Source organism: Equus asinus, chromosome 4, assembly GCF_041296235.1.
Source record: "Equus asinus isolate D_3611 breed Donkey chromosome 4, EquAss-T2T_v2, whole genome shotgun sequence".
NCBI lineage: Eukaryota > Metazoa > Chordata > Mammalia > Perissodactyla > Equidae > Equus > Equus asinus.
Genome location: NC_091793.1, coordinates 20,237,038 through 20,260,876, shown reverse-complemented (window position 1 = coordinate 20,260,876; position 23,839 = coordinate 20,237,038). Strand labels below are relative to the sequence as shown.

Here is a 23,839-nt window from a genome sequence, read left to right as displayed (position 1 = left end):
CAGGGCAAATTATACCCTGGCCTGGCAATAAAAGCCACTTTCCAAAAAAAGAAGCTTTAGGGCCCTGAGAGACGCAGCTAACTCTCTCACCCAGCCTGTGCCTGACTCAGGAGGGGGTGTCTGGGCCAGAGGCGACAGGGCCCCATGTCCCTTTAAGCAGGGAGTACAAATTCCCATCCCAGTCCCTCCCTCCTGCTCTTCCTGACGTCAGGAGGAAGGCGTGTGTGAGTGAGTGAGGGGCCTGAGGTGCCGCATGCTCACACACACACACACACACAGAGTCATACACACAGCACGTCTCCCAGACCCGTCCCCTGCTCGCCAGCTCCCAGCTCCAGAGAGAGGCGGGGTGCTGAAGCCGGCTGCAGGAGGCAGTGCCCGACCGCCGCTGCCAGGGAGAGGTAAGGGGCTCGATGGGGGTAGAGGGCACATGGGCTCTGGAAACTGGCTTTGGCAGGAGCGAAGCAGGGAGGTGTGACATTGTTGGGGGGGAGGGCTGGGAAGGTGGGCACCTCCCGGGGGCTGGCCCAGCCCAGTTCAGTTTACAGAGGGGATGTAGAAGGATATGCAGATGAGCCCCCGGCCCTCCGGCCCTCCCTCCGCCTCCCGGCCCCCCAGGGAAGCTGAGGCTGTGTGGCTCCTGTGAAGAGCGTGTGTCTGCGAGTGTCTGGGACTTATGTCTGGCTCAAGAGACAGAGAACAGCAGACACCTGCCAAGCCGCAGCCTCCTGTCTGGGAACCAGGGGGACAGAAATGACTGGAGAAATAATCATGCTCCGACCAGATGCCAAAAGGAGAGCGGGGCAGGCGCATATGGGTCTTCTCCCCGGGAATTTGGGGCTGGGCAGGGACCTCCGGGGAGGGCAGACAGTGGGGCCTGGAGCAGCTGACTTACCCTGACTTTGTTTCTTCCCCAAGGTGATAGGATAATTGTGTTAATTGGCTTGAAGAGGTGGCTCCATGTTATTATTTTCACCGCAGAGTCACCCCCACCCAGAGCTCTTGCCTCTCCCGAGGCCACCCCTCTCCCCTGCCGGGCTCTCTCTGACCTCCACCCTTGCAGGGCACAGCCTGGAGAGAGGGGTGATAAGCGAGAGCTGCTGGCCCCCCGTGCTGTGGGATGCCTTGAGACTCTGGCGGGCAGCCTTGGCCAGCGCCAAGTCCCTGAGTGGCCTGACCCCGGCACAAGGAGTCCAGGCGGAGATAGGGGGCGATGCTGGCAGCCGCAAGGGAGACAGCAGGTTCCTGCCAAGCTGCCAGCCTGCAGACACTTCCCAGGGAGAGGGGAGGGGGACGCAGAGCGAGAACAATAATAAATACAGAGTGTGAACTACTGCATCCGCTGGGGCTGGGGGAGGGGAGGAGGAAGCGCGCCCGGATGGGGGGTGGGCAACCTCTCTGAAAGCCTGGCCCTGTGCCCGCCTGGCTGTGCTCCAGGAGAGGCCTCTCCCTGGGAAGGGGCTGTCTCCAGCCCCCTGGGGGATGGGGAGCCAGTTTCCCAAATGTGACTCTGTCCCAGAGGCTTCTGGGTCCTCAAATTCTGGATGTTTCCTCCTTCCAGCCTCCCCCAACCTCCCCGAACCATTTCCTTGAAGGGCTTTTCCAAAAACATCTATTTCCCATATCGGCCCCACCCCTCTGGATCCAAAAATAAGGGACAGGTGTAAGCAGGAACTGGCCGCACAGGGGCCTGGAGAGGCCGGGGGACAGTCTCGGCCACAGAGGCTTCTCCAGGCCTGGAGAAAGACGGATGGACAGTGTTCACAGATGCCCACTGGCCGTGGAGGGGAGATCCCTAGGGGGAACTGGGGGGCGTCCCACACAGCTGGCTGCTGGGGAGGGGACACCTGCAGGCTGGTCTGGAGGCAGGTCCCCCAGAGTGACACCAGCAGAGGGCGCTCAGGGCCTGGCTGAAGTGGTCACGTCCACTGGTCACAACCAGCAGGCCAGGACCCAGAGTCTGGTGGGAAGGGCGCTGGGGGCAGTTTGGACCTTTGACTATGCAGAGAAAGCAAGATAGGGTGCAAAAAGCAGTGTTGGGGGGGCTCTTCCCTTGCCCCAAAGTCAGTGAAGTGTTGGTCAGCAGGATGGGTGGCAGGGCACTCTGGAAAGCTCAGGGACTTTGGGGTCATGCTGACTTGAGTTCCAGCTCAGCCACTCTAGATGTGACTTTGACCGGTCGGTTCCTCTCTCTAGGGAGACTGAGTGAGAAAGTGACCTGCCCAGGGTCACGCAGCCTGGCGAAGCTGGCATGTGAGCATGGCTCTCGTGGTGCCCATCCTGCCCATCTAATGCCACAGCTGATGCCCATCCCCACCCCTACTGATGCCAGAGACCTAAATCACAGCAGACCCCAGGGCAGCGCGGGCATGTGACAAGGAGGAGTGTGAAAGGGTCTCGATTAAACTCAAGTATTAGCTGGGGCAGCCCTTCCCCATGCGCAGACACGCGGACACACACGCACACACGCACACGCACACACACACACACACACGCACACGCTGTGGGAGGGGAAAGAACTAGGTTTAATTAGGTCACCTCCAGCTGCTGGGGCCGCTTTGGCGCTGATGTATTTTAAGGAGTGTCTGGGAGGCTGGGGGAGGGGCGGGCAGAGCCAGCCTCTGTCTGGTGGTCCTGAGGCTGCTTCTTCACCCTCCTAGGGCCCATGGACAAGACCCTGATGTTCGGAAAACCCTTCCACCGTCGTCCTGTGTTCCCTGTCCTTCCCACTTTCAAGCCACCATGTCCTTTCCTCCCCCATACGCTCCTCCACGATGGCGGCTCGGGGCTGGGACGTTTTTATTGGGGAGCTGTTTCTAAGTTTGTCAGAGGTGGCAAGTGACTCATCCAAGGTCATGGTCTGAGTCAGCACAAAGCCAGGAATAGCACCTGCGCCCTGACTCCCAGTTCTCCTGAGACCCCGCTCTTCCCTCTCGGGGGGAGCAGGGGCAGGAGCTCTCAGGGACTGGCTGGCCCTCCCTCCCCGCCTCCTGCCAGAGGCCTTTCTGCACCCTTCAATGTCTCCAGGGCTGCCCTGACCAGCTGTGAGGCCCCAGCAGCCTCTTCACCTCTCTGAGCTTCAGTTTACTCTTCTGAAGAATGGGGATCATAATGGTGATTGTCACGAAGGGATGTGTGAGGACGAGATGGGGAAATGGGGCAAAGGTCTGGGCACCCCACTTGGCACATGGTTAATAATCGACAGACGGCAGCCGTGACTCTTGTCATATCAGGACTTCCCACACTGTTCCACTTGTCCGTCTGTTCCTCCCACTGGGCTGCGGGCCTTCTAAGGGCAGGGCTGTCTCCTCTCGTGGGTGTTGTCCCGGTGCCTGAGACTCAAGTTTCTGTCAGTTATGTGTATGTGTTTGACAAGCTCAGAGGACAGTTGGACTGACCATCATTAGTCATCTGGAGCAGTGATGATTTGTGTAGCCCAGGAGAAAAGTGAGGCCCAGAGAAGGGTGGATGCTTGCCCCAGGTCACACAGCACTGGAGGGTAGAGCCAGTTTGCTTTCCCTCATCTGCTCAGAATGAGAGGGGTTCACGTGGTCAGGAGAGACTCTGACGACTATTTCCTGCCCCATTCTTTTTTGGGGAGCTGAGAATTGGAGGCGCCCCAGCCGCAGGGCCATGGTCATCCGCTGATGGGGTTGAGTCACCGTGTCCACAGCCCCAAAGCCTCTCCAACGGCCTCAGGGTTATCTGGGAACAGCCCTGATGTGTTTACCTCCCCTGGTCCTTTTGTCTACAGAATCACGGGTCAGCTGGGGCTTGGCCTTCATGCAGGGAAATGAAGACGAGCTTGGCTGGGAGGGTCAGAGCCAAAACAGGTGGACAGTGACAGCTGTGCCCACTCCCAGCTCCTCGACTACTCCCACCCTGGACACGGTGCGACGATTAGCCCTATCTGACAGATGAGGAAACTGAGGCGCAGAAAGGGAGGGTCACTCAGCTGGGACACCACAGAGCCAGGATTCAAACCCAGCTGTCTGGGTCCCAAGCTGTCCTCTCATCCTCCAACGGCTAGTTCCGAAGGGCATTATCCTGGGCAGGAGAAGCCCCCAGACGGGCACGCCGGATCCCTGGGGGGCAGGGCTTGAGCTCTGTTTGAGTTAAAACAGATGTTCTACAAACACATCTGTTTCTCTGCTCCCGGAGGAGTTGATTTTCCCCCTTAGTTTCTCAGGGAAAGTTCTTTTGGGAAAAATCCAGCCTCATCTTGGCTGAACTAGGAACAGAATTTATCCTCACAGGAAGAGCACTGTTGACCTTCAGACAACTCTGGGCTTTGTCACTTATCTGCTGTGTGACCTTGGGCAAGTCACTTAACCTCTCTGGGCCTCAGTTTCCTCATCTGTAAAATGACAACTGTTGTAATTTCAACCTTTCAGGACAACTGGGAGGTTGAAAAATGGAAAATAGTCTCTGTGAAGACTCTCGCACTGTATATGATAAAAGCACTCATGATAAAAGCACTATCTTCACTCGCCCCTTTCTGCAGCAACTTTGTCGAGGAAGGGTCTGAACTGGAGGCCTGCTCTGCGTCCCCTTGTTCCCTTCTCCCTGGTCTCCCAGGCTGCTGGTATTGTGCTGCTCCTTCAAGTCCAGGCCCCTGGCAGGGCCCAGAGAGGGGAAGACTCTGCCCAAGGTCATGAGGAAGTCAAGAGCAATGCAGGGCTTGAACCCTGACTTCCTGACTTGAACCTTGGCTCCTGGCTTCCCACTGCAGGGCTGCAGAGTCAGATTGCCCTGGTTCCAGTCTGGCTCAGATATTAAGTGCTGTGTGGCCTCGAGTGAGCGACTTAGCCTCTCTGACCCTCAGTTTCTTTGTCAACAAATTGGGATGATAACAGCACCAGGCTTAAAGGGCTGTTTCAGGGATTAAATAAAAGGAGAAGCTATGGAGCTATGAGGATGAGGCAGGGAGCAAATGGGTGTGCAAGTCCTTGGGGAAGCAGGGACGAGGAGAGTGAAGGCGGGCTTGGCTCAGCTCAGCTGGGTCTCTCCTTCCCTCCTTCCCTCCTCCCCTCATGCCCCGCTGAGCCGCCCTGTCTGGGAGGAGCAATCTCTGCCCCAGCCCTACCCAGTGTCCCACATTCCACCCATTTCGTCTGCACAGGAGTCTGGGGGATTCTGTCATCCTCAGTTTCCAGAAGACGAAGGAGGCGGGGCAGGACCCCAGCACAGCCGGCCGGTGGGGGCTGCTCTCTGCCCCTCTTGCCCTGAGTGCTGCCCTAGGCAGACTCCCCGCCTTCTCCCCAGGGCCCCCTGCTCCCGGGGGCAGGGCTGATGCGATGCAGGGCAGCCTTAGGGAGTCCTGTGGGGCTCGAGGGAATGAACGCCTGTGGTCGTTGCTGTTATTCCGCCCCCCTCCCCTCTGCTGCCTGGCCCATTTCGGGGAGGGAAGAGGGCTGCCCCCCACTGAACCCTGGGTCATCAGTGCATCCTTCCTGTCCGTCCCCCCCCCCCCCCCCCCCCCCCCCCCCCCCCCCCCCCCCCCCCCGGCCTGCTTGGCATGGGGCCTTGGGTTGGGAGGCCTGGCTGGCCAGAGCAAGGCCCGGCCCAGCGGCGTCTCCCTGGTAACGGCTGGGGACTGTCTCCACCCCTCCTCCACCCCCTTCCCTCCCCTCCCCCCTCCATGACCTCCCAGCACCGGCTGTCACCACCAAGCACAATGCCAGGCCTAGGGAAACTGCAGTGGGCAGGCCAGGACTGCCCTGCTCCCTAGAGAGAGGGAGGCAGAGCTTCTGTCCCCACCGCCTGCCACCCTCATCCAGGTTGGGTAGGGGGCACCCAGGAGCGTGCTGCAGGGGCTGGCATCCTGTGCTGTCCTGGCGGTGTCGTCTTGCCTGGCTTTGCTGCCTGCCTTCCTTTCTGGTAACAGCTTTATTGGGATATAATCCATGTACCGTATAATTCACCTGCTTGAGGCGGACAAGTCAGTGGTTTTTAGTATACTCACAGAGTTGTGCAATCTCAGCAGAGTCAATTTTATTTTTATTTTTATTTATTTATTTATTTTGAGGAAGATTAGCCCTGAGCTAACTGCTGCCAATCCTCCTCTTTTTGCTGAGGAAGACTGGCCCTGAGCTAACATCCGTGCCCATCTTCCTCTACTTTCTATGTGGGATGCCTACCACAGCATGGCATGACAAGCGGTGTGCAGGTCCACACCTGGAATCCGAACCAGTGAACCCCAGGCCGCCGAAGCGGAACACGTGAACTTAACCACTGCACCACCAGGCTGGCCCGAGTCAATTTTAGAGCCTCTTGAATACCCCAAAAGGAAACTCTGTAACCATTGGAAGTCACCCCCACTTCCGCCTCCCCCAGCCCCTGGTGACCACTAGTCTCTGTCTCTGGATTTGTCTATTCTGACATTTCAGATGAATGGAATCATGCAATATCCGGTCTTTGGGGCCTGGCTTCTTCCACTGATATAACGATTTCAAGGTCCGTCTGTGTTGTAGCAAGTATCAGTACTTCCTTGCTTTTTATGGCTGAATAATATTCTACCTTATGGCTGTACCACATTTCCTTTATCCATTCATCGGTTGGTGGTCATTCAGGCTGTTTCCGCTTTCTGGCTGTTAGGAAGAATGCTGCTGGGAACATTCCTGTACAAGTTTTTGTGTGATTGCTTCTCTTCTTGAAACTTCCGTTTTCTTCCCTCTAAAATGGGGATAAAAATGCCAAACCTGGCCCACCCCTGCCTCCCGGAGTCAGCTCAGAGAGAAAAGCCCCACATCAGCTTGAGGGGGCTGTGGGGCCGTGAGGGGGCACAAGGGGCCGTAAGGGGCCATTCTCACTCCCCTGCAGCTCCCCGGGCTGGAAGAGGCTGTGGTACAGGGCTGCTGGGGAGGACAGAGGCTGTGTCTCCACCCCAGGGAGGGCAGCGCCAGCTCATCATCTTGACCCAGAAAAATCTCTCTTGCTGCGTGATCTTGAGCAGCGGCCAGGAGACCTGTTTCAATGACGAGGGTTCAGTCGGTGACTCCATGGCCCTTCCATCTTGCCCTGTAGTGTTTTTGGGCCTCCTGGGCTCTGGGCTCTTCGGGAACCTTAAATTCTTCCCTGGAAATTCTAGGCTTGGTGGTAGGGGGTGACGACAAGATGGAGCCTAGAAACAGACTTGCAGCTCAGGGACTTGCCTCTCACCCCAGGGCCTTTGGGTGAGGGGCTGGGGGAGTGGAGGAATTGGGGTGAGGAGGTGGAGAACATGTCGCCCCCATTCCTATATGACCGTGGACTGTGGGAACTTTTGTATATGCCCAGGCTTAGCCAAGCCTCCCCATGGCCCGTGAGGGAGCCAGACAGGGTCTATCAGCTCCATTGTACAGAGGAGTAAACTGAGGCTAGGAGAAGTACTCCCCAAGGCCAGCAGCTAACACGCATCAGGGCTGGAGCTTCCGGGGTCTAGGCATCCTGCCCAGCCCCACTGTGCAGCCCATGGGCCCCAGGCTCACTACCTCTCCAGGCTTCCACAGCAACGCCTCTTGGGGTCTAAAACTTCCTAACCCCTGCGTGGAGGGAGGGTGGGTGAGCACACGGTGCGGGAACTCTGTTCTCTTCCTCAGTAGAGGAAAATATAGTGTGAATGTTTTCAAGGTCATCCAGGCACTGAGCTACTGACATGGGACTTTCTATTGATTACCATTGATAATAGAAATTTATTGGGTATCTACGAGATACCCAGATGGTGTCACTCAAACTAAATCATTGACTTCTTGGCGACTTTGCATGGTAAGTATTCTCGGCCTCATTTGAGAGACAAGGAAACTGGGGCTAAGAAAAAATCGTCAAGATTCCCAAGCAATCACCATGAACTGGTCCTGTTCTAAACATGTAGAAAGTCATTTAATCCTTACAGCAACCTCTCTATGAAATAAAGACCAATGCTATTCCCATTTTACAGAGCAGGAAACTGAGTCAAAGGTTAAGAGGGTTGACCAAGGCTGCAAAGCTGGTAGGCAGAGCAGCCAGCATTCAAAACCAGGCCATCTAGGTCTGGAGCCTGCCCTCCCACCCCCCAGGTTGGAGCTGTTGAGTAGCTTGCTTGAGGTCACCGAGTTATAGATGACAAAGCTGAGATTCGAACCCAGGTCTGTAGATTTGAAACGGCTAACGCTCGTGCCAAACTATGTTCCAGATCGTCACTGACCACTTTACCCATCCCGCCTCCCAGGCCCCCGGAGTTAGAGAATTGAACTTCGAGTTGGAAGAACTTTTAGGTTAGTCTTAGCTTGGGCAGGATCCCACAGACTGGGGGCTTACACAACAGCCATTTACTCTCACAGCTCTGGAGGCTGGAAGGCCACATCAGGGGCCAGCGTGGTCAGTAAGAGCCCCCTTCTTGCTGTGTTGACACATGGCAGGGAGAGAGGGAGCCACCTCGCCGGGGTCTCTTCTCATCCCTGGGGCTCTATTCCCATCATGGGGGCCCCCCTAACCTGACCAGATGACCTGCCCTCATCTAAACCCAGTTACCCCTCAAAGGCCCCACCTCCAAACACCAGCACATTAGGGGTTAGGACTTCAACACAGGAATTTTTGAGGACACATTTCAGCCCATAGCAAGGTCACAGATGGTTTTGTCCTTCTGGTGAGGACACTGAGTCGGGGAGGGGCTGTGAGTGGCCTGAAGTCGCTCTGTGAGGAGTGGTAGGCAGGCCCCGCCATCCAGACTTATGCGCACCGTCCAGAAGGGGCCCACCCGAGACCACACTCACCTGTATCTCTCTCCTCCTTCCAGACGGAGCCTGTGGCTGGTGAGGCCGCCGAGCAGGGCCAGGCCGGGCCCTGCCCGCAAGGACGCCCAAGCCCTTTGCCGGCCCCTGCGCCGGGGAGCCCGCCAGGCTCTCCTGCTGGCACTGCCATGACTTCGGAGCCCACATCGCCCCCGGTCGTGCCCCCACTCCACTCTCCCAAGTCCCCTGTCTGGCCCACCTTCCCCTTCCACCGGGAGGGCAGCAGGGTCTGGGAGAGGGGCAGTGTCTCATCTCGGGACCTGCCCAGTCCCCTGCCCACCAAACGGACCAGGACATATTCAGCGTGAGTACCTGCCCCTCGCCCGGGTCCCAGTGCTTTCCCCAGAACAGGGCTCCAGGCCCAGCTTGCTCAGCCCCATCCTTCTCCAACCCGTTATCCTCACCCGAGGACAGGGGAGCTGTGTATGGACCTTCCAGTAACTGCAAGTGTTCATTCATTCATTCATTCTACAAAGATTTATCGAGCTCCTGACAAAGGATGAATAGGACAAAGTCTCAGCCTGTGGGCTGCTTACAGGCCAGAGGGAATTTGTCCAGCATTCACTACCACCAGGCAGGGTTGGGGGGAGGACCCAGCCTTGGCCATCGGGGAAGATGATGAGTTTGGAAGATGTATCAGTGAAGGAGGAAGCTGAGGTTCTGAGCCGATGGAACAGCCTGGGCAAAAGCTGAAGCACGGGGCTGACCTTTGGAGCGGGGTGGGCAGGCTGGAGGGAGACCAGCCCTGGGCCTTTGGGGTAGGTTACCAGGTGGGATCAAATGGGGGAGAGGGTTTGTGGGAGCCGCAGGGAGACTGACTTGGCTCGGCCAAAGCAGGAGTTTTTGGTGGTAAGTGCTGATTCTTCTCTGTGTCCAACTCAAGGCGAGTTACGGAGCAGATGCCTAATAAACGATGAATGAACGGATGATGACAAATGAGTGAATAGGATATCACTGCTTCAGGAGATAGTGAGCTCCCCATTTCGGGAGGTATTTAAGCCTAGGTTGGACATTTTTCACTCAGAAATCTTTCAGCGGGAATCCATGTAAGCCCGAACTACCTCGGGGGGAGGGTGCTGTGCAGAGACAGGGGCTCTGACTGGGAGTCAGGAGACCCACTTGCTGTGTGCCCTGAGAGAACCAGTTCCCCTCTCTGGGCCCCAGTCTCCTTATCTGTCGAACGGGATGAGAGGACTAAGCTGGTGTAACTGTGTGTGGTTTGGGGCCTGGGGAGGGTTTCCCAGAGCCCTGAGGCAGGCTCCACAGGCAGGGCCCAGAAGGGCTGGGGGGGGTCCAGGGAGGGGGGCTCCCCAGGCCACAACTCCAACCCCCCTACCCTATCCTCAGGACAGCCCGTGCCTCGGCTGGCCCCGTGTTCAAGGGCGTCTGCAAGCAGTTCTCACGCTCACAGGGCCACGGCTTCATCACCCCCGAGAACGGGTCCGAGGACATCTTCGTGCACGTGTCTGAGTGAGTCCCTCTCGCCTCCCCATTCAGAGCTGGGCACCTGCTGTAGGGTCCCCAGCAGTGCCTCAGGACACGCCTCTCCCCTCACTGGCTGAGCTCTGTGTTCTGGCACCGGTCTCTTCCTCTCAGTATGGGCTGAGGGCAAGTGGAAGGAGGTGGGCTGGGGCCAGGTGGGGAGGGGGCACTCAGACTCCAGAAGCCCCAGGAACCACTGACCGAGCCCTGGGACGCTGTCTCAGCATCACGGGGGCTGAGAGGGCCGGGACAGCCCCCAGCCCTAACGCCAGGCATGAGCTGGGGAGGTCAGTGGGCTTTTCTAAGCCTCAGAGAACTCCCTGCGCCCTCTCCCATCTCACTCAGTCCCCAAACAACACAGAGGAAGGGACTGTTGATTCCCATTTTACAGATGAGAGAGCTGAGGCTCTGAGAAGGGAGGCTGGCCCAGGCTCCCGGCCTAGCTAGGCCCAGGGCTGGGCCACCATCAGGCCAGGCCGCAGCGGGTGTCGGGGGAGCGGGGCCTGCCGCTGGGCTGATGCCCCTCTCCTGCCCACCAGCATCGAGGGGGAGTACGTGCCAGTGGAAGGCGACGAGGTGACCTACAAGATGTGCCCCATCCCGCCCAAGAACCAGAAGTTCCAGGCCGTGGAGGTGGTGCTTACCCAGCTGGCCCCACACACTCCCCACGAGACGTGGTCGGGCCAGGTCGTGGGCTCCTAGGCTGGGTGGCTCACGTGCCGGCCGCCGGGTTGGGGGAGCCACATAGGGAGGACAAGTGGCAGCTGGCTCTGTGCCCCACTGCACTGGCTAACCCAGTGGCCTCAGTGTGCACATCTGTCTGTCTGTCTGTGCTTGTGGCCGTGAGCATGTGCCTCCATCCACCCCATGACCTGTGACTGTTGTGTGAGCTGGACTGACGGGGAGGCCACTAGACCCGCCTTCTCGGGTTGTCTGCTCTCCATCCTTCCCCCTACCACACACTACAGGACCCTCTCACCTCCTGCCCACCCATCCACATGTCCACTGAGCCTCTGATGCCTGCATCAGGCCTGGGGCTGGGAGGCAGGGGGCACCAGTGGGTCCCCTGTCTGTACAAGCTTGCCCCGCCGCCTCGGCCCCAGACCTGGCCTGGGGACCAGACTCTGCTTGTGCTCCTTACACCTCCCACTCTGGGCCAGGTCTCCCACTGTGGCCTGGACCCCCTACCCCAGAAGCCAGGCCAGTGAGGGCTTTGGGGCGGCCTCCTAGCCTTTGGCAGGGGAAGAGGGCAAAATGTGGAGGCAGACAGACCCCTCCCCGCTCCATGGCCCAGTCTTCCTCCTCTCCTCTCAGCACACAGGAGAGGCAGGAAGAGGGGCCTGGGGGCAGAAGGCAGTTTGGGGACTCCAGTTTTGCCGGCCACAGTCCCTCCTCCTTGGCCTGGCAATGGCTCTGTGAACCCCAAACTGAGGCCATGTCCCCTTCCTTGGGCTGTGCTGCCTCCACCAGAGGGTTGGAGCCCGTCTCCCCCAGCCTGGATGGAGCCATCTCCTTTGCTGACTCAGACCCCACTGATGCTCTGCCAGTACTCAGCCACAACGGCTGCTGAGGCCCCAGTGATGGATGGACACACAGCCAGGCAAGGGCACTCACAAGGACGGCTCTCAGTTTGGGAGCCCACCAGCCCTGCAGCCCCTTTGCTGGACCCTCTTCTCAAAGCTGCGAGATTGCGGCTCCCACTGGCCCCCAACAGGCCAGTGGCTGAGGTGTGGTCCCTATCTTGTCTGTCCCTTAAGATGTGTGTGTGTGTGTGTCTCTGTCTGCATTCACTCTTGGGTGGGGGGTTGGCCTAGCCTGGGAGGCCAGGAAGGAGGGCCAGCGTCTAGCCCCTCTGAACCACCATACTCCCTTCCATAGAACGCATCACCTGACAGGGGGAGAAACGAGGTTGAAGAGAGGGCCTGCCAGGGACAGTGACCCTTAGGTGACCCAGTCTGTGAGTAAAACTGGGGGCTCAGATGCCCAGGATGAGGAGATCACTGACTGTCAGGAGGATCCCTGGCTCTGAAGGTGCCCCAAGGTCCCAGGTAGAGATCAGCTGTGCATCAGATGTGCATCCCACCCCTGCCCCAGTCCCCGACCAGAGGCTGGGAGCCCAGAGTTGCTGAGATGTGCTGACCAGCCCCCCAAAACTGAGAATGGCCCAGCCTGATGCCCCACTCTGGGCTGGGTCTACTCCAGTAAGGCCTGAGGGCTTTCCCCTGAGGACCCCCTGGCCTCCTTGGTGCAGGTTAACTGCTGGGAGCCCCCCAAGACCCCCTCCTATGAGTAGGTCCCTGTTTTAGGCACTAGCCAGGAGGTACGATGTAGTAACGTCAGCCCTGGGCTGCCGGGCGTGGCAGAGGGGCACCAGCGCCCCTCCTTGCTCACAGCCCTGCAGTGTCCAGTCAGAACTCCTCCTGAGACCCCAGCCACCCAGACGGCCCCATCCTTCCTAACACTGGCAATAAACCCTCAACTGTGACTCAGCCTGGCCCAGAGCTGCCTCTGTCCGTCTGGGTCCTGGGGGAAGGGGCTGGGGGAGGACGCCCCAAACCAGCCCTTGTTGGGGGCTTCAATGGCCTACCCTCTTTGACCGAGTCAAAGCCTTCCTGTGTGACCTACAGCAAGTCCTTGCCATCTGTGCCTGTTTCCTCATCTGCAAAGTGGTGGCTGTAACAGCATCTGTGACTGGGTCTGACTATGCATTCAGAAGGGTTTGACGCCATACCTTGTTCCGGGAACTTTAATATTCGTGAGATAAAGTTCTCGCCATTTGCACCTTCCCCACTGCTCTGCATCCCATCTGGGCCCGGCAGGCAGGGCGGGCGCCATCTCGTCCCAGCACTCGCACACGCCTCCTCCCCAAGTAGACAGGACCCTGTCCTGTTCAGAAATATAAGCAGCAGCAGTAGCCAGGGCCATCGGGGTAAAGGACGGAGCCAGTTCCATGAGGGACGGACTGGCTGGGGGTAGTCATCCACACAGACCCTGGGAATATCAAGGTGGGCCTTGCAGCAGGTAACACGAGGCAGGCATCCTGGGGCCCGGCTACCCGGCCCAACGCCAGGGCCAGGGGCTTTCTTTAGGCCTGGACGGAGCTCTCTGGAAGTCCTGAGGGGCCGATATGGCTGTGGTCATGCCTCGTGGGCTGTCTCTGGGAAAAAGATCTCGCGGCATCGTTGTACTGTGTCCTGAGGGGAGACCACACTGTGGCCGACGGTCCGGGGGTCAGCGTAGATCTCGAAGTCATTCCCACCCTGCACACAGAGGAAAAGCAGAGAAGGCACATAGATAGGTGGTGCCTCGAAGAGGTTCCCAGGGTTGGGGCCCAGCAGCCACCGGACATGGGGCACCCTGGCTACACTGGCTGCTACAGAGCTGCCCCTCCTCCTACCCCCTTAGAACCACCAGGAAGCCCACCTTCTCAGCCTTCACCAGATCTGCCCTGACTTGCTGTGTGACATGCCGCAAGTGTCCAGCCAGCTCTGGGCCCTAGCCTTCCAATCTGTGTAATGGGGCTGGAGAGCACTGGCTGTTTCTGGGAGTCTCCCAGGAGGACTATTCTGTCGCCCTGTGTCCTGGCCTTGACCTGGGGGGGACTTTGGGTGGGAGGGACTGGGTTGAGCCACACTCACGGGGCTGGTCTCATTCCCAAAGAAGTGGATGGTGTCGAAGCTGTCCTGGTCTAGGCTGTCCAGGCAGTAGCGCTTGTCCCAGCCCTCAGGGAAGACATCAAAGCTGATCATGCCTCCTGTGGGGGGCAGACAGAGGGGCGACTCGCTGGGTGGGCTTGGGCAAGGGCCTTCGTTCATTTATTCATTCGACAACCCTTGAATGCCTACTTAGAGCCAGGCACACAACAGGGCACAGACTCAGGATCATGGGAGTTACAATCCAGGGGGATCACAGGCGGTGAACAGATCAGACCACCGCAGAGCATACAAGTCAAAGGGGTGGGGGAGGGGAGCCCCACAGTCAGTATGATCAGAGAAGACCTCTCCGAGGGGGTGACACCGAGCCGAGGCCTGAGCCAGAGTGGCGATGGCTGGGGAACAGAGTTCCAGGCTCTGGCACAGCAAGTACAGTCCCCAAGGCAGGGAAGGGCGTGGCATGTCCCAGCACAGAGAAGGCTGGGAGAGGGCATACAGGCCCTGGGGCCCAGGGTTTCAGCAGAAGCGTGAGGAGGAACCTCTGGAGAGCTGTGAGCAGGGGTGTGACATGGTCTGTTCTGTAAGGATCCCTCTGGGCACCATGGCGAATGGACTGGAGGACGAGGTGGCAGTGGGAGACCAGCTGCGTTGGAGTTAGCTGGAGCCTGGGGTGGGGCTGCTGGCAGTGGAGGTGTGAGCAACGGTCGGATTCCAGAAGCGTCCTGGACATAGGGCCCTAGGACTTGCTGGTAGACTGGACTTGGGAAGGGGTGAGGGAGATGCTCAAGGGAGACTGGTTTGTGGCCTGAGCAACTGGCCGGGCAGCAGGGCGTGGACGGGGTTTAGGTGGAAGCCTGGGGGCCCTGTAACGTACTGAGTCCCTGCCTGCCTGGGCTCAGCCTGCCCTGCTGTGCCGAGGGGCGGGAGGGGTCTTCAAAGATGCTGGGGAGTGCAGCCTGGCCTTGGGAAGGGGAGGGGGTCCGAGCACAGAGGCCCGGGGTGGGCCCCTGGGCCAGGCCTCTGAGGCCCTCTGCGAGTAGACTCACCTCGGGAGAACCTCAGCCCTTTGCCGGCAAACTCTGTTTCCAGGGCTTCCACGAACTTCTCCCGGATCTTCTCCTTCTGCAGAAGGGAGGACAGACGGAGGCTCAGAGGGCTGCTGTGTGCCGGGCCCTGTGCTGGGCACACAACTTGTGTGAGCTCACTAAGTCTTCCGGCGGAGAACATGACCCCCACCTTACAGATGAGGAAACTGAGGCTCAGAGAGGGGCTGTGCCTTGTTCAAGGTGACCCAGCCTTAGTGGCAGAGCCAGGGCCTAAATCCAGAAGGTCCGTGACGAACTCAGTGCCAGATCCTGCCAACGGGGGTGTGGACGGGGTGTTCTGGAGCAGGGCTTGGAGTAGAGGCTTGAGGAGGGAAGTCTCGGGGAGGGGAGAGTCTGAGTCCCAAGTCCCAGCATCTACCTCAGGGCAGGGCTCAGCCCAGCTCAATGCAGCAAACCATGGCTCAGACTCCAGAAATGAGCATGAGGAGCCAAGAGCACGGGAGACCTGTGAAGAAGCGGCAGTGAGTGCTCAGAGAGGTCAGCAGGAGCCCTGGCGCAGCCACAGCACCAACCATGCAGCGACGACGTGCGTTTGCTGAGCACCTCCTCTGGGCAGGGGGCTGTCTGGGCTGGGGGACTCAGCAGTACCCAGGAGTCCCTGGCCCCTGCCCCTCTGGGCAGGACCTTGAAGTCTGCAGCATCTCTATAAACACGGAGCAAGGAACGTTTACTCACTAGCCTGGCCCTGAGGAGGCCACAGAGGGGAACAGCCATGGCCGGCCTGGAGGGGTACCCGAGTCGGTTGCCGTGCTAACGGGGGCCAGCGCCACAGGAGCAGATGGCTGACTCAGCGCAGGCTCACTGTGGCCCAGGTACGGAGCGGGCAGTCTGGATGCGGCCGAAGTGGGAGTGAGAGCTCGGCAGGATGAGCAGCTCACAGAGGGCCTGGAGGCCAGCTGGGGAGTTTGGGGGACCAAGATCCACTGAGGATTTTGGAGCATGAGAGTGGAGTGGAATGCCTAGTGCTGAGTTTTAGTCAGTCAGAGTTGGTAGGACTGGAATGGAAAGGCGGGTGGTAGCCAGCAGTTCGGAGCCAACAGAAGTGCTCCAGAGAGGATACGAGCTATAAAGCCAGATGACTCAGCCTGAGATACAAAGGCAGGCGGCCTGTCTTCCTGGCCTGGCTGCTGTGATTCCTGGCCGTGTGACCATCGGCAAATCACCTGACTTCTCTGAGCCTATTTCCTGGGCTAAAGGATGGAGGAGTAGTGAATGACCCCTGCCTGCCTCCCTCTCACGGAAAAGCAGAGATGAGGGATGTGAGCCCCCTGCCAGCCTTGGCCTTGCCCTCTTAGCAGGCAGGTGGGCCCCCAGGGAGGCCAGAGTCCCCGCCAGAGGCCACTCTGTTGGCCCAGGGTTAGAGCTAAGGGTGCCCCAAGTGCTGAATAAATGTTCCCACATGGCCCAGGATGGCTGTACCTTCTGTCTCTGGAGAACCAGGCTGGTCACTGGACAGCCCCACGTGCCAAGTCCAGCCTCAGCAGGGACCAGCACTGTGACCTCGAGCTGGTCACTTACCCTGCGGCCTCAGTGTCCTCATCAACGGAACGGGACTACCTATCCTCAGGTTTGAGGGACTGAAGGAGAGTAAAGCGCTGGCATGGGATCTGGACCAGTGTAGGGCACAGACCAGGAGGCTCACGCTCTTCTCCAAAACCAGAACGGGGTGGACAAGAACCAAAAAGACAAGAGAAGACCCTGGGGGCGGTGGGAGGAGTCAGGGTGTGCAGACTCCACTGGCCCAGCCCTCATCACAGCCCATGAGACGGAACCATGACTGCCCCTACCTCACAGATGAGAAAACAGAGGCACAGTGGTGAGGCCACTTTTCCAGGTTATTTGGCAAGTAGGAGGTGAAGCTGGGACTGGAAACTGGGGTGGCCTGAGAAGAGCCCCCTCTCCATTGTGTGTGGGAGGGGGTTTGCTGCCAAGGGTCAGTCTTAACCACTCCAACCAGAAAAGTCTCCATGCCTGTGGCATTGCCTACTCTAAGCCTTGGGGCACAGGGTGGGAGTGGGGGTGGGGGTCAGTGAATCAGGAGGTGTCACTAAGAGTCCCACTCACCCTCAGGGAAGCATCAGAGGGCAGCAGGCGGAGTCTGAAGTTCAAACGTTTGCTCTGCAACCAATTTCCTGTGTGACCTTGGGCAAGTCACTTCCCCTCTCTGAGCCTCAGTTCCTTCATTCATAAAATGGGCATTCTACCACCTATGTCATTCATGCACAAGTATTTCTTGAGCACTTGCTATGTATCAGCCATGTGTTGGGCAGAGGGGACCCATTAATGAAGAGCCACAGAAATCCCGGCCCTAAGGAACCTATAGCTTTGCTGGAGGAACCAAACACTAACCACGATTTAAAAATAGGTCATAAGGGTATCAGAGGGTGGCGATGGCTGCTGGGGAGAAATAACACAGAGGTGAGGAGCGGGAGGTGCGAGGGGTACAATGTGAACTGCAATGCCCAGAGGAGGCCCACTGAGAAGGTGGCATCTGAGCAGATGTGAAGGAGGTGAGAGGATGAGCTGTGTCAGAGGGCACTGTGTTTGGGGCAGAAGGGACAGCCCTGAAGTGGGAAACAGTCTGCCATCTCTAGAGTCAGCAAGGATGACGTGGCTGCAGCAGAGAGAGGAAAGGGGAGAGCAGAAGGTCAGGTGAGAGAGCAGGATGGACACGGGCCAGCGTGAAAAGGTTGGCTGGCTGGACTCCTCCATCCCTGAGAGGGAGGCGGCGGGCGGTGGGGACGACAAGCAAAACGCACGTCAAGGTTTAGCAGGGGCAGCACATTCAAAGGTGACGGGGACCTTGGGATGCTCTAAGAACAGATGCACAGGGAGAAGTTCAAGGGATGGGCTTGAACCAGGCAGACCCCTCAGGGCAGGGGCACCACGGGAGGGGGCTGCAACAGTGTCCAGTTGTCAAGGGGAGCCATGGAAGGACTCAAGCAGGGAGCAGACAGGGCAGATGTGCTTTAAAGGTTCTCAATGGCACTGCAGCAGAACAGACTGGCAAGTTTTATCAGGGTGGGAGGGAGACACACACAGGCGAACAGATCTGAAACCAGCCCTGGAGGCTCCATCAGTAGGAATTACCGTTGGACCCTATGTGGGTGGGGAGGTGGAAATGATGCCCTAGGTGTTGGCTTAGATAAGCAGGTGCTGGTGGTGCTGGTCACCAAGGGAGGGAAACCAGCAGTGTTGGACAGATGCAGAAATGTCTACAACCAGGGCATACGGTAGGTGTCCAAAAGGGTATGGGTTGAAACAGAACACCGCCCACCATCAATACATTTCACTGGTGAGAAAATAAAGGCTCAGAGAGGTTGAGTGACTGAGGTCCTACAGCCTAAGGTTGCACAGTTGGTGGCACCTTGTCCAGCTCGGAGAACTCGATTCGCTCCTCCAGGGTACAGCTCCGGCCGATGGGCGAGATGTTCAGCATGCCATTCCGGAACTCGATGAAAGTTCCGCTGGTGGTGATGGAAGTGGGAGGGAGAGGAGGGAGCCAAAGAGAAGGAGAATCACCCTGAATTTAAATCCAGCCCTGTCTGAGACCATAGCCTCCTGGGACTTCACAGGGAACAGGGATCCACCCACCAATAAACCAGGGTCCATGCATCTCCAGGTTCCACCTGAGACCCGCCCCTTTCCTCCCTCAGGCCTAGGGTTGGGAGGAGGGGCTGGACACGGGCTAGGTGGCATCTCACCGCTTCTTGGGCAGTCTGAGCAGGGCCATGTAGCGGAGGCAGAAGTTGATGAGGTCCTGTAGCAGTTCCTCCCCCAGGTGGTTCTGGATGGTCTGGGCAAGAAACGCATGGCTCTGAGTGTGGTGGGCACGGCGCCCCTTCCCCAGCCCAGGACAGAAGGCACCCACAGACTGTCCCCCTGTGGAAAACTGTCCCAGGCTAATGCCCTGGGGGGCACTGACCTGCTTGGAGAGCAGTCGACCATGCTTATACTGCACCGTCCCATTCTCAGCAAACACATAATCGAAATTCTCGATGACTTCAGGGCCATGTAGCAGCCAGGGGAGAAAGAAAGAGCATGAGACCAGGTACCCAGAGCCAAGGAGAGAGATGAAGCCCACTCTCCTTGGTTTGGCCTTCAAAGGCATGAGTTCCACCCTGAACCTACTTTTCCAGCCTCCTCTCCTTCTGCAGCTTTGGTTTTTTACAAACAAACAAGCCAGTCACACCTCTGGGTCTTTGCTTATGCAGGTCCTTCTGCCTGTAACCCCTCCCCTCCGCTCCCCGCTCCACTCCTCCTCCACGATCCAGCTCTCTCCTCTGGAAGCCTCCCAGGACTCCCCGGCAGAGGGTGTCGTTTCCGCTCTGTGCTCCCTCAGCTCCTCTGTACAGGGGCTTCCGTTTTGTTTTACGGCTTCCATCACCGCGTTCTCAAGGCTGGTTGCATGCGGAAGTTTTCAGCTCTGGCTGCCACAAGTGGCATGAGTGGGCGGGAGTGAGGAGGTACAGGGAGCACAGCCGGGAGGCTGGTGCGGGGCCCAGGTGGGAGGGCTCGATCACCTGGACAGTGGCGGGGCGGTGGAGATGGAGACATGCATGCAAAGGGAGATATTTCTGGACTCAATGATGGAATGAACAAGGGGGTGGGGAAAGGGAAAAGTCATGGAAGTTTCTGGTTGGAAGAACTAGAGGCATTTGCCTCAAATGAACTGAGACCAGGAACTCAGCTGAGAACAGGGGCTCTGGGTCCAAACAGCTTCCTGGGTGACTTCAGAATCCTCCTCTCTTAAATGGGATAATCAGGCCCACCCTAAAATGTGGTTATGAGGATGAAACGAAAGGAAGTTAATGCGTGGTCATTTCCAAAAATGGTAGCTATTATTGATTATGCCCACTTGAAGATGAGGAAATCAAGACTCAGCAGGGAGAAGTGAGAATGTAAACTATGTAAGGACAGGATTCTGCCTGCTTCGTTACCTGCTGTCTCTCCAAAGCCTGGCACAGAGCCTGGCACACGGTAGGAGCTCACTAAACGTGTGTTGAATCAGGAAGGGAAACATCTGGCTATTCCTCCCACATCCCAGAAGCAGGACTGGGTCTTTGAAGGCACAGTGGTCCAGGGATCTCCTGAACTCCTCACTCCCTCCATTTGCACCCCGACAAGGAACTGGCTCAGGCCCTCTCCTCCTACCTTCGTCCCCGTCTCCCAGCTGCTCAGCAATCTTAGAGTAGTCGGAGCCACCCACCACACCGATCTGCACCCTGCTTCGCAGTTTCTGCAGGAAGGCAGCCACCTCAGGGTCAATTTTCTGCAGGGGGGTGAAGAAGCACAGGATTCTGCTTGGCAGCATGTCTGGGACCCCCACTTAGCCCTCAATCAGTACTCAGAACCCAGGGAGCCCACGTTCCACCTGGATCTGAGGCACTTTAAGGTTTAGAACCCAGACGTCAAATTAGATGCATTTGGTTTCAAACTCTCGCTCAAGTCCCTCAAGAGTAGGATGATTTTGAGCAAATGGCTTTGCCTTTCTTTGCCTTAGCTGTTCCATCTGGAAAATGGGGATCAGAGTGGAGGTTACTCATAGGATTAAATGAGACAGTGCATCCAAAGAGCTTGGAAATGAACAAGCAATTCACTGGTGACTGATCAGGTGAAGGGATTCCCCACTAAGGAAACGTAAACTAATGAGTTATAATCTAAGTTTTCCAACATTCAGATATTCAAAGCTGACCTCTAGAGTGGACAACGATGTTGGGCAAACAGGCCCGCTCAACTGCTACGGTCAGAGTGTACACTGTATGGCCACTTTGGGGGCAATCGGAAAGATCTATTAAAACTTAAAATGTATGTGCCTTCTCACCCAGAATTTCCACTTCTCTTGCCCAGGTGTACATGGAGGTTCATTGGGTCTGTAACAGTGAAAAACTGCAAACAACTTACATGCTTGTCAATCAGAGAACGGCACATGCCTGCTCTGAACTGCTATACTGTGGTTACACGGAATAAGGCAAGCCTGTGCTTCCAACATGGGAGAGTCCCAGACGTGCTGTCAATTGTCAAAAGCAAGTTGCAGGGAGGCACATACAGTATGATATCCCTTATTTAAAAACAAAACTAAACAATGCTTAATATTTCCTCTGGGCAAACAGATTTGGCTAAAGGTCTGGAAAGCCACAGGAAGCAACCACAGAACTTTGGGGAGGGGGCCAGGCCTGGAATCCTGACGTGGTCAGAGGGGATTTTAGCCTTCTCTGTTTTCATTCTTACAAGGGAATGTGTTCATGAATATGCGTATAATTAAAAATTAACTTTTAAAAAGGGCTAAGGACAGGGCCTGGCTGGTGGACAGCAGTAACACTGCTCTGGTTCAGGCTATTGGGTTAGTGGAGCAAAGGGTCAGAGAGAGAAGGGTGGGGCTGTGCCTAGACCCTGCCACCCTCCCTCCACTGTCCTCTGCCTCCCATCCCTGAGGACCCTGGGAGCAGCTGGAAGGCAGAGGGACCTGATTCCTCCCTGTGCCCCCAGGGCCCTCCCACAGGGGAGGGGATGGGGCATTCAGGACCTAAGAGGGGAGGCTAAGACCTGGGTTCCCATCAGCCTCTGCCTTGCAACCCAACCCTACTGGCTCCCTGCTCCAGGAGATTCCCCTGTTGGTCCTGGGGGCCCCAGACTGGAGGGTGGAATACCCTCAGGGTGGGCAAGAAAGAGGCCTGCTGATCTTTGCACCCAGTTGGTGAGCGTGGGTCTGGGGGCTCATCCTGGCTGAGATCCAAAGGGAGAAAAACTGAGTGTGGAGCAGACGTTGGAGGATCAACACAGTGAGATGCCTTTAGAAGGAAACTGCACTCCCAGCCTCCCTGTGCCACAGTATCCTCACTGTGACCAGACTAGGCCCGAGGCCGCTGGCCTCCAGGTGAGCAGAGCCCATAAACTCAACGGAAAAGATACAGAAGCCCTCCCTCCCTCTATGACAGGGGGTGGGAGGTAAAGTGGGGAGGGGCTTGAGAAACTAGACGCCGGCGCAGGCCTGCAAAGGTCAGCGGGATGGCTCCAAGACCCCGTGCCTCCCACCAGAAGGCGACTCTGACGCTTGGGTGCGCTCAGACCCTGTCTGGCACCACAGGGCTACCGGCGCGCCCTAGGGCTGAACTGGGGTGGGAGCCCGGGCTGGGGAGGCGGGGGCGTCCCGGAGCCAGGCCTTGGCGTGTGGAAGCCTGGGGCTGGGGAGAGGAGCGAGGCCCCCGCTCGCAGCCTCCTCCCTCCAGAATCCGACCCAGTCCCGCCGCTCCGGGGCAGAACGTGGGCGCAGACGCGTGGGGGCTGTGACGTGGGGGCCCGGATCCCCATCACTCCCAGCAGGCGGCCCCAGGCAGTGAGGGGCCGGGTACCACTGCATCCCACGCTCGGTCCCGGGGATTCAGGGGTCACGTCGCTGCAGGCGCCACATTCCGCCTCGGGGCGTCCGCGCGACACTCCCGATGGGAGCTTCCGAACGTCGGGGCCCTACCTGGCGAGCGGGCGTGAGGGTCCCGTCCACGTCAAAGAGGCAGAGGACGCGCTCCTTCCTGCGGGCGCCCTCAGCGGCGACCGCCATGGCTGCAGCTCAGCGCCGGGCAGAGTCGCAGGAGGCGGCCGCCGGAGCCGCGTCGGGAGGACGCCAGATGGGGTGGGGCCTGGGGGCGGGGCCAGCAGGCGGGCCGGATTGCGCCAAACGGAGGGGCGGGGCCAGTGCGTCATCTTGGCGGGAGAGGGGTTGATTCTCATTGCACCAGGCGGAGAAGGGGCATGGCATAGGGCGGGGCAGAGCCCGGCCCCATTCCGCCTGCTGGTCCCAAACCAGCCTGAGGCGGAAAGTGAGGCATAGAACCCGGAGGAACGGGGAGGGACTAGATGGGTACTCTGGCGGGGTGATTCTGATTGCATCTGGCCAAGGAGGGGCTGGACGCGGGCAGGGCCTCGAACCCGCAGTGCAGTGCCGGGTGGGGCGAGGGCGGGACTCAGAGAGCCCGGGCCGTGTCCGCCCGCCATCGGTCACTACTTGACTCACCTCCTGCCCGCTATACCTTTGCCCTACAAATCTTGAGCTTTAAGAAATCTCCAGATAGCCTTTGCTCAAGCTCTGGACTTTGCCAGTTGGCCTTCCCAGACTCTTACTCCTCCTGCTGCCGTTCTGTCCACCCCATGAGGCCCAGCTCACGGTCCACCTCCTTTGAGAAACCTTCCTGGATCCTTCTCCTAACAACTATTTAACCATCACGTTGACTTTGGAGTCAGTTCCAGGTTGTTTCCCCAGTTCCACGGCTATGTGATTTTGGACAAGTCACTTCACCTCTCTGAGGCTTTGTGTCTCCATCTGTGAAATGGGAAGAACACCACCTACCTTGTAGGGTTGCTTTGCATGTGAAAAGAAAAACTGAACGTAGAAGAGCCCGCATGGTACCTGGCACAGGACAGGCCCACTCCAAAGGAGAATTTCTATAGATGTGCTTGAGATTAAACAGCTGTTGCCTGTCAAAAGTTTTAAAAATGTGCAGAACTTTTGAGCCAGCAATTCAACTTTTAGAAAATAAGAAGGGGCCGGCCTGGTGGCGCAGCGGTTAAGTGCGCACATACCGCTTCTCAGCGGCCCGGGGTTCGCTGGTTCGGATCCCGGGTGCGGACATGGAACCGCTTGGCACGCCATGCTGTGGTAGGCGTCCCACATATAAAGTAGAGGAAGATGGGCAGGAATGTTAGCTCAGGGCCAGTCTTGCTCAGCAAAAAGAGGAGGACTGGCAGTAGTTAGCTCAGGGCTAGTCTTCCTCGAAGAAAAAAAAAAAAAGAAGAAAAGGAAAAAAGTTGGAGATTGGTTAGATTAACTATGGTCCATCTATAAATGAAGTGG

General features: G+C 57.9%; 2 protein-coding genes across 7 annotated transcripts; one reads left to right on the top strand and one right to left on the bottom strand.

The window, feature by feature from the left end:
- Nucleotides 1-33: 33 nt before the first annotated feature.
- Nucleotides 34-12,721, top strand: CSDC2 (cold shock domain containing C2). 2 transcript variants are annotated; one of them, XM_014864394.3, is made up of 5 exons: nt 34-401; nt 8,153-8,234; nt 8,756-9,054; nt 10,098-10,220; nt 10,772-12,721. In XM_014864394.3, exons 3-5 carry the CDS (start codon nt 8,879-8,881, stop codon nt 10,932-10,934), a joined length of 462 nt encoding a protein of 153 aa, XP_014719880.1. In that variant the 5' UTR covers nt 34-401; nt 8,153-8,234; nt 8,756-8,878; the 3' UTR covers nt 10,935-12,721. The 2 variants fall into 2 exon arrangements, with proteins under 2 accessions (XP_014719880.1, XP_014719879.1); XM_014864393.3 differs by lacking the exon at nt 8,153-8,234 and having other exon boundaries at nt 37-401.
- A 243-nt stretch (nt 12,722-12,964) lies between these two features.
- Nucleotides 12,965-22,659, bottom strand: PMM1 (phosphomannomutase 1). 5 transcript variants are annotated; one of them, XM_044778999.2, is made up of 9 exons: nt 22,463-22,623; nt 20,146-20,263; nt 18,917-18,993; nt 18,696-18,787; nt 18,359-18,458; nt 17,056-17,109; nt 14,932-15,007; nt 13,871-13,986; nt 12,965-13,492 (listed from the first exon to the last, which is right to left on the bottom strand). In XM_044778999.2, exons 1-9 carry the CDS (start codon nt 22,547-22,549, stop codon nt 13,370-13,372), a joined length of 843 nt encoding a protein of 280 aa, XP_044634934.1. In that variant the 5' UTR covers nt 22,550-22,623; the 3' UTR covers nt 12,965-13,369. The 5 variants fall into 5 exon arrangements, with proteins under 5 accessions (XP_044634934.1, XP_014719876.1, XP_070362912.1 ...); XM_014864390.3 differs by lacking the exon at nt 17,056-17,109 and having other exon boundaries at nt 22,463-22,659; XM_070506811.1 differs by lacking the exon at nt 17,056-17,109 and having other exon boundaries at nt 20,146-20,503; nt 22,463-22,611.
- Nucleotides 22,660-23,839: the final 1,180 nt, after the last annotated feature.

What these genes read in the sequence shown, in the direction of transcription:
- CSDC2 (XM_014864394.3), top strand. Translation starts at nt 8,879, where the DNA reads ATGACTTCGGAGCCCACATCGCCCCCGGTCGTGCCCCCACTCCACTCT. An exon ending in CGGACCAGGACATATTCAGC is followed by an intron (nt 9,055 to 10,097) that starts GTGAGTACCTGC and finishes CCCTATCCTCAG; the next exon opens with GACAGCCCGTGCCTCGGCTG. An exon ending in ATCTTCGTGCACGTGTCTGA is followed by an intron (nt 10,221 to 10,771) that starts GTGAGTCCCTCT and finishes CCTGCCCACCAG; the next exon opens with CATCGAGGGGGAGTACGTGC.
- PMM1 (XM_044778999.2), bottom strand. Translation starts at nt 22,549, where the DNA reads ATGGCGGTCGCCGCTGAGGGCGCCCGCAGGAAGGAGCGCGTCCTCTGC. An exon ending in AGTTCTCCGAGCTGGACAAG is followed by an intron (nt 17,110 to 18,358) that starts GTGCCACCAACT and finishes AATTGGTTGCAG; the next exon opens with AGCAAACGTTTGAACTTCAG. An exon ending in TTGGGAATGAGACCAGCCCC is followed by an intron (nt 13,493 to 13,870) that starts GTGAGTGTGGCT and finishes CTCTGTGTGCAG; the next exon opens with GGTGGGAATGACTTCGAGAT.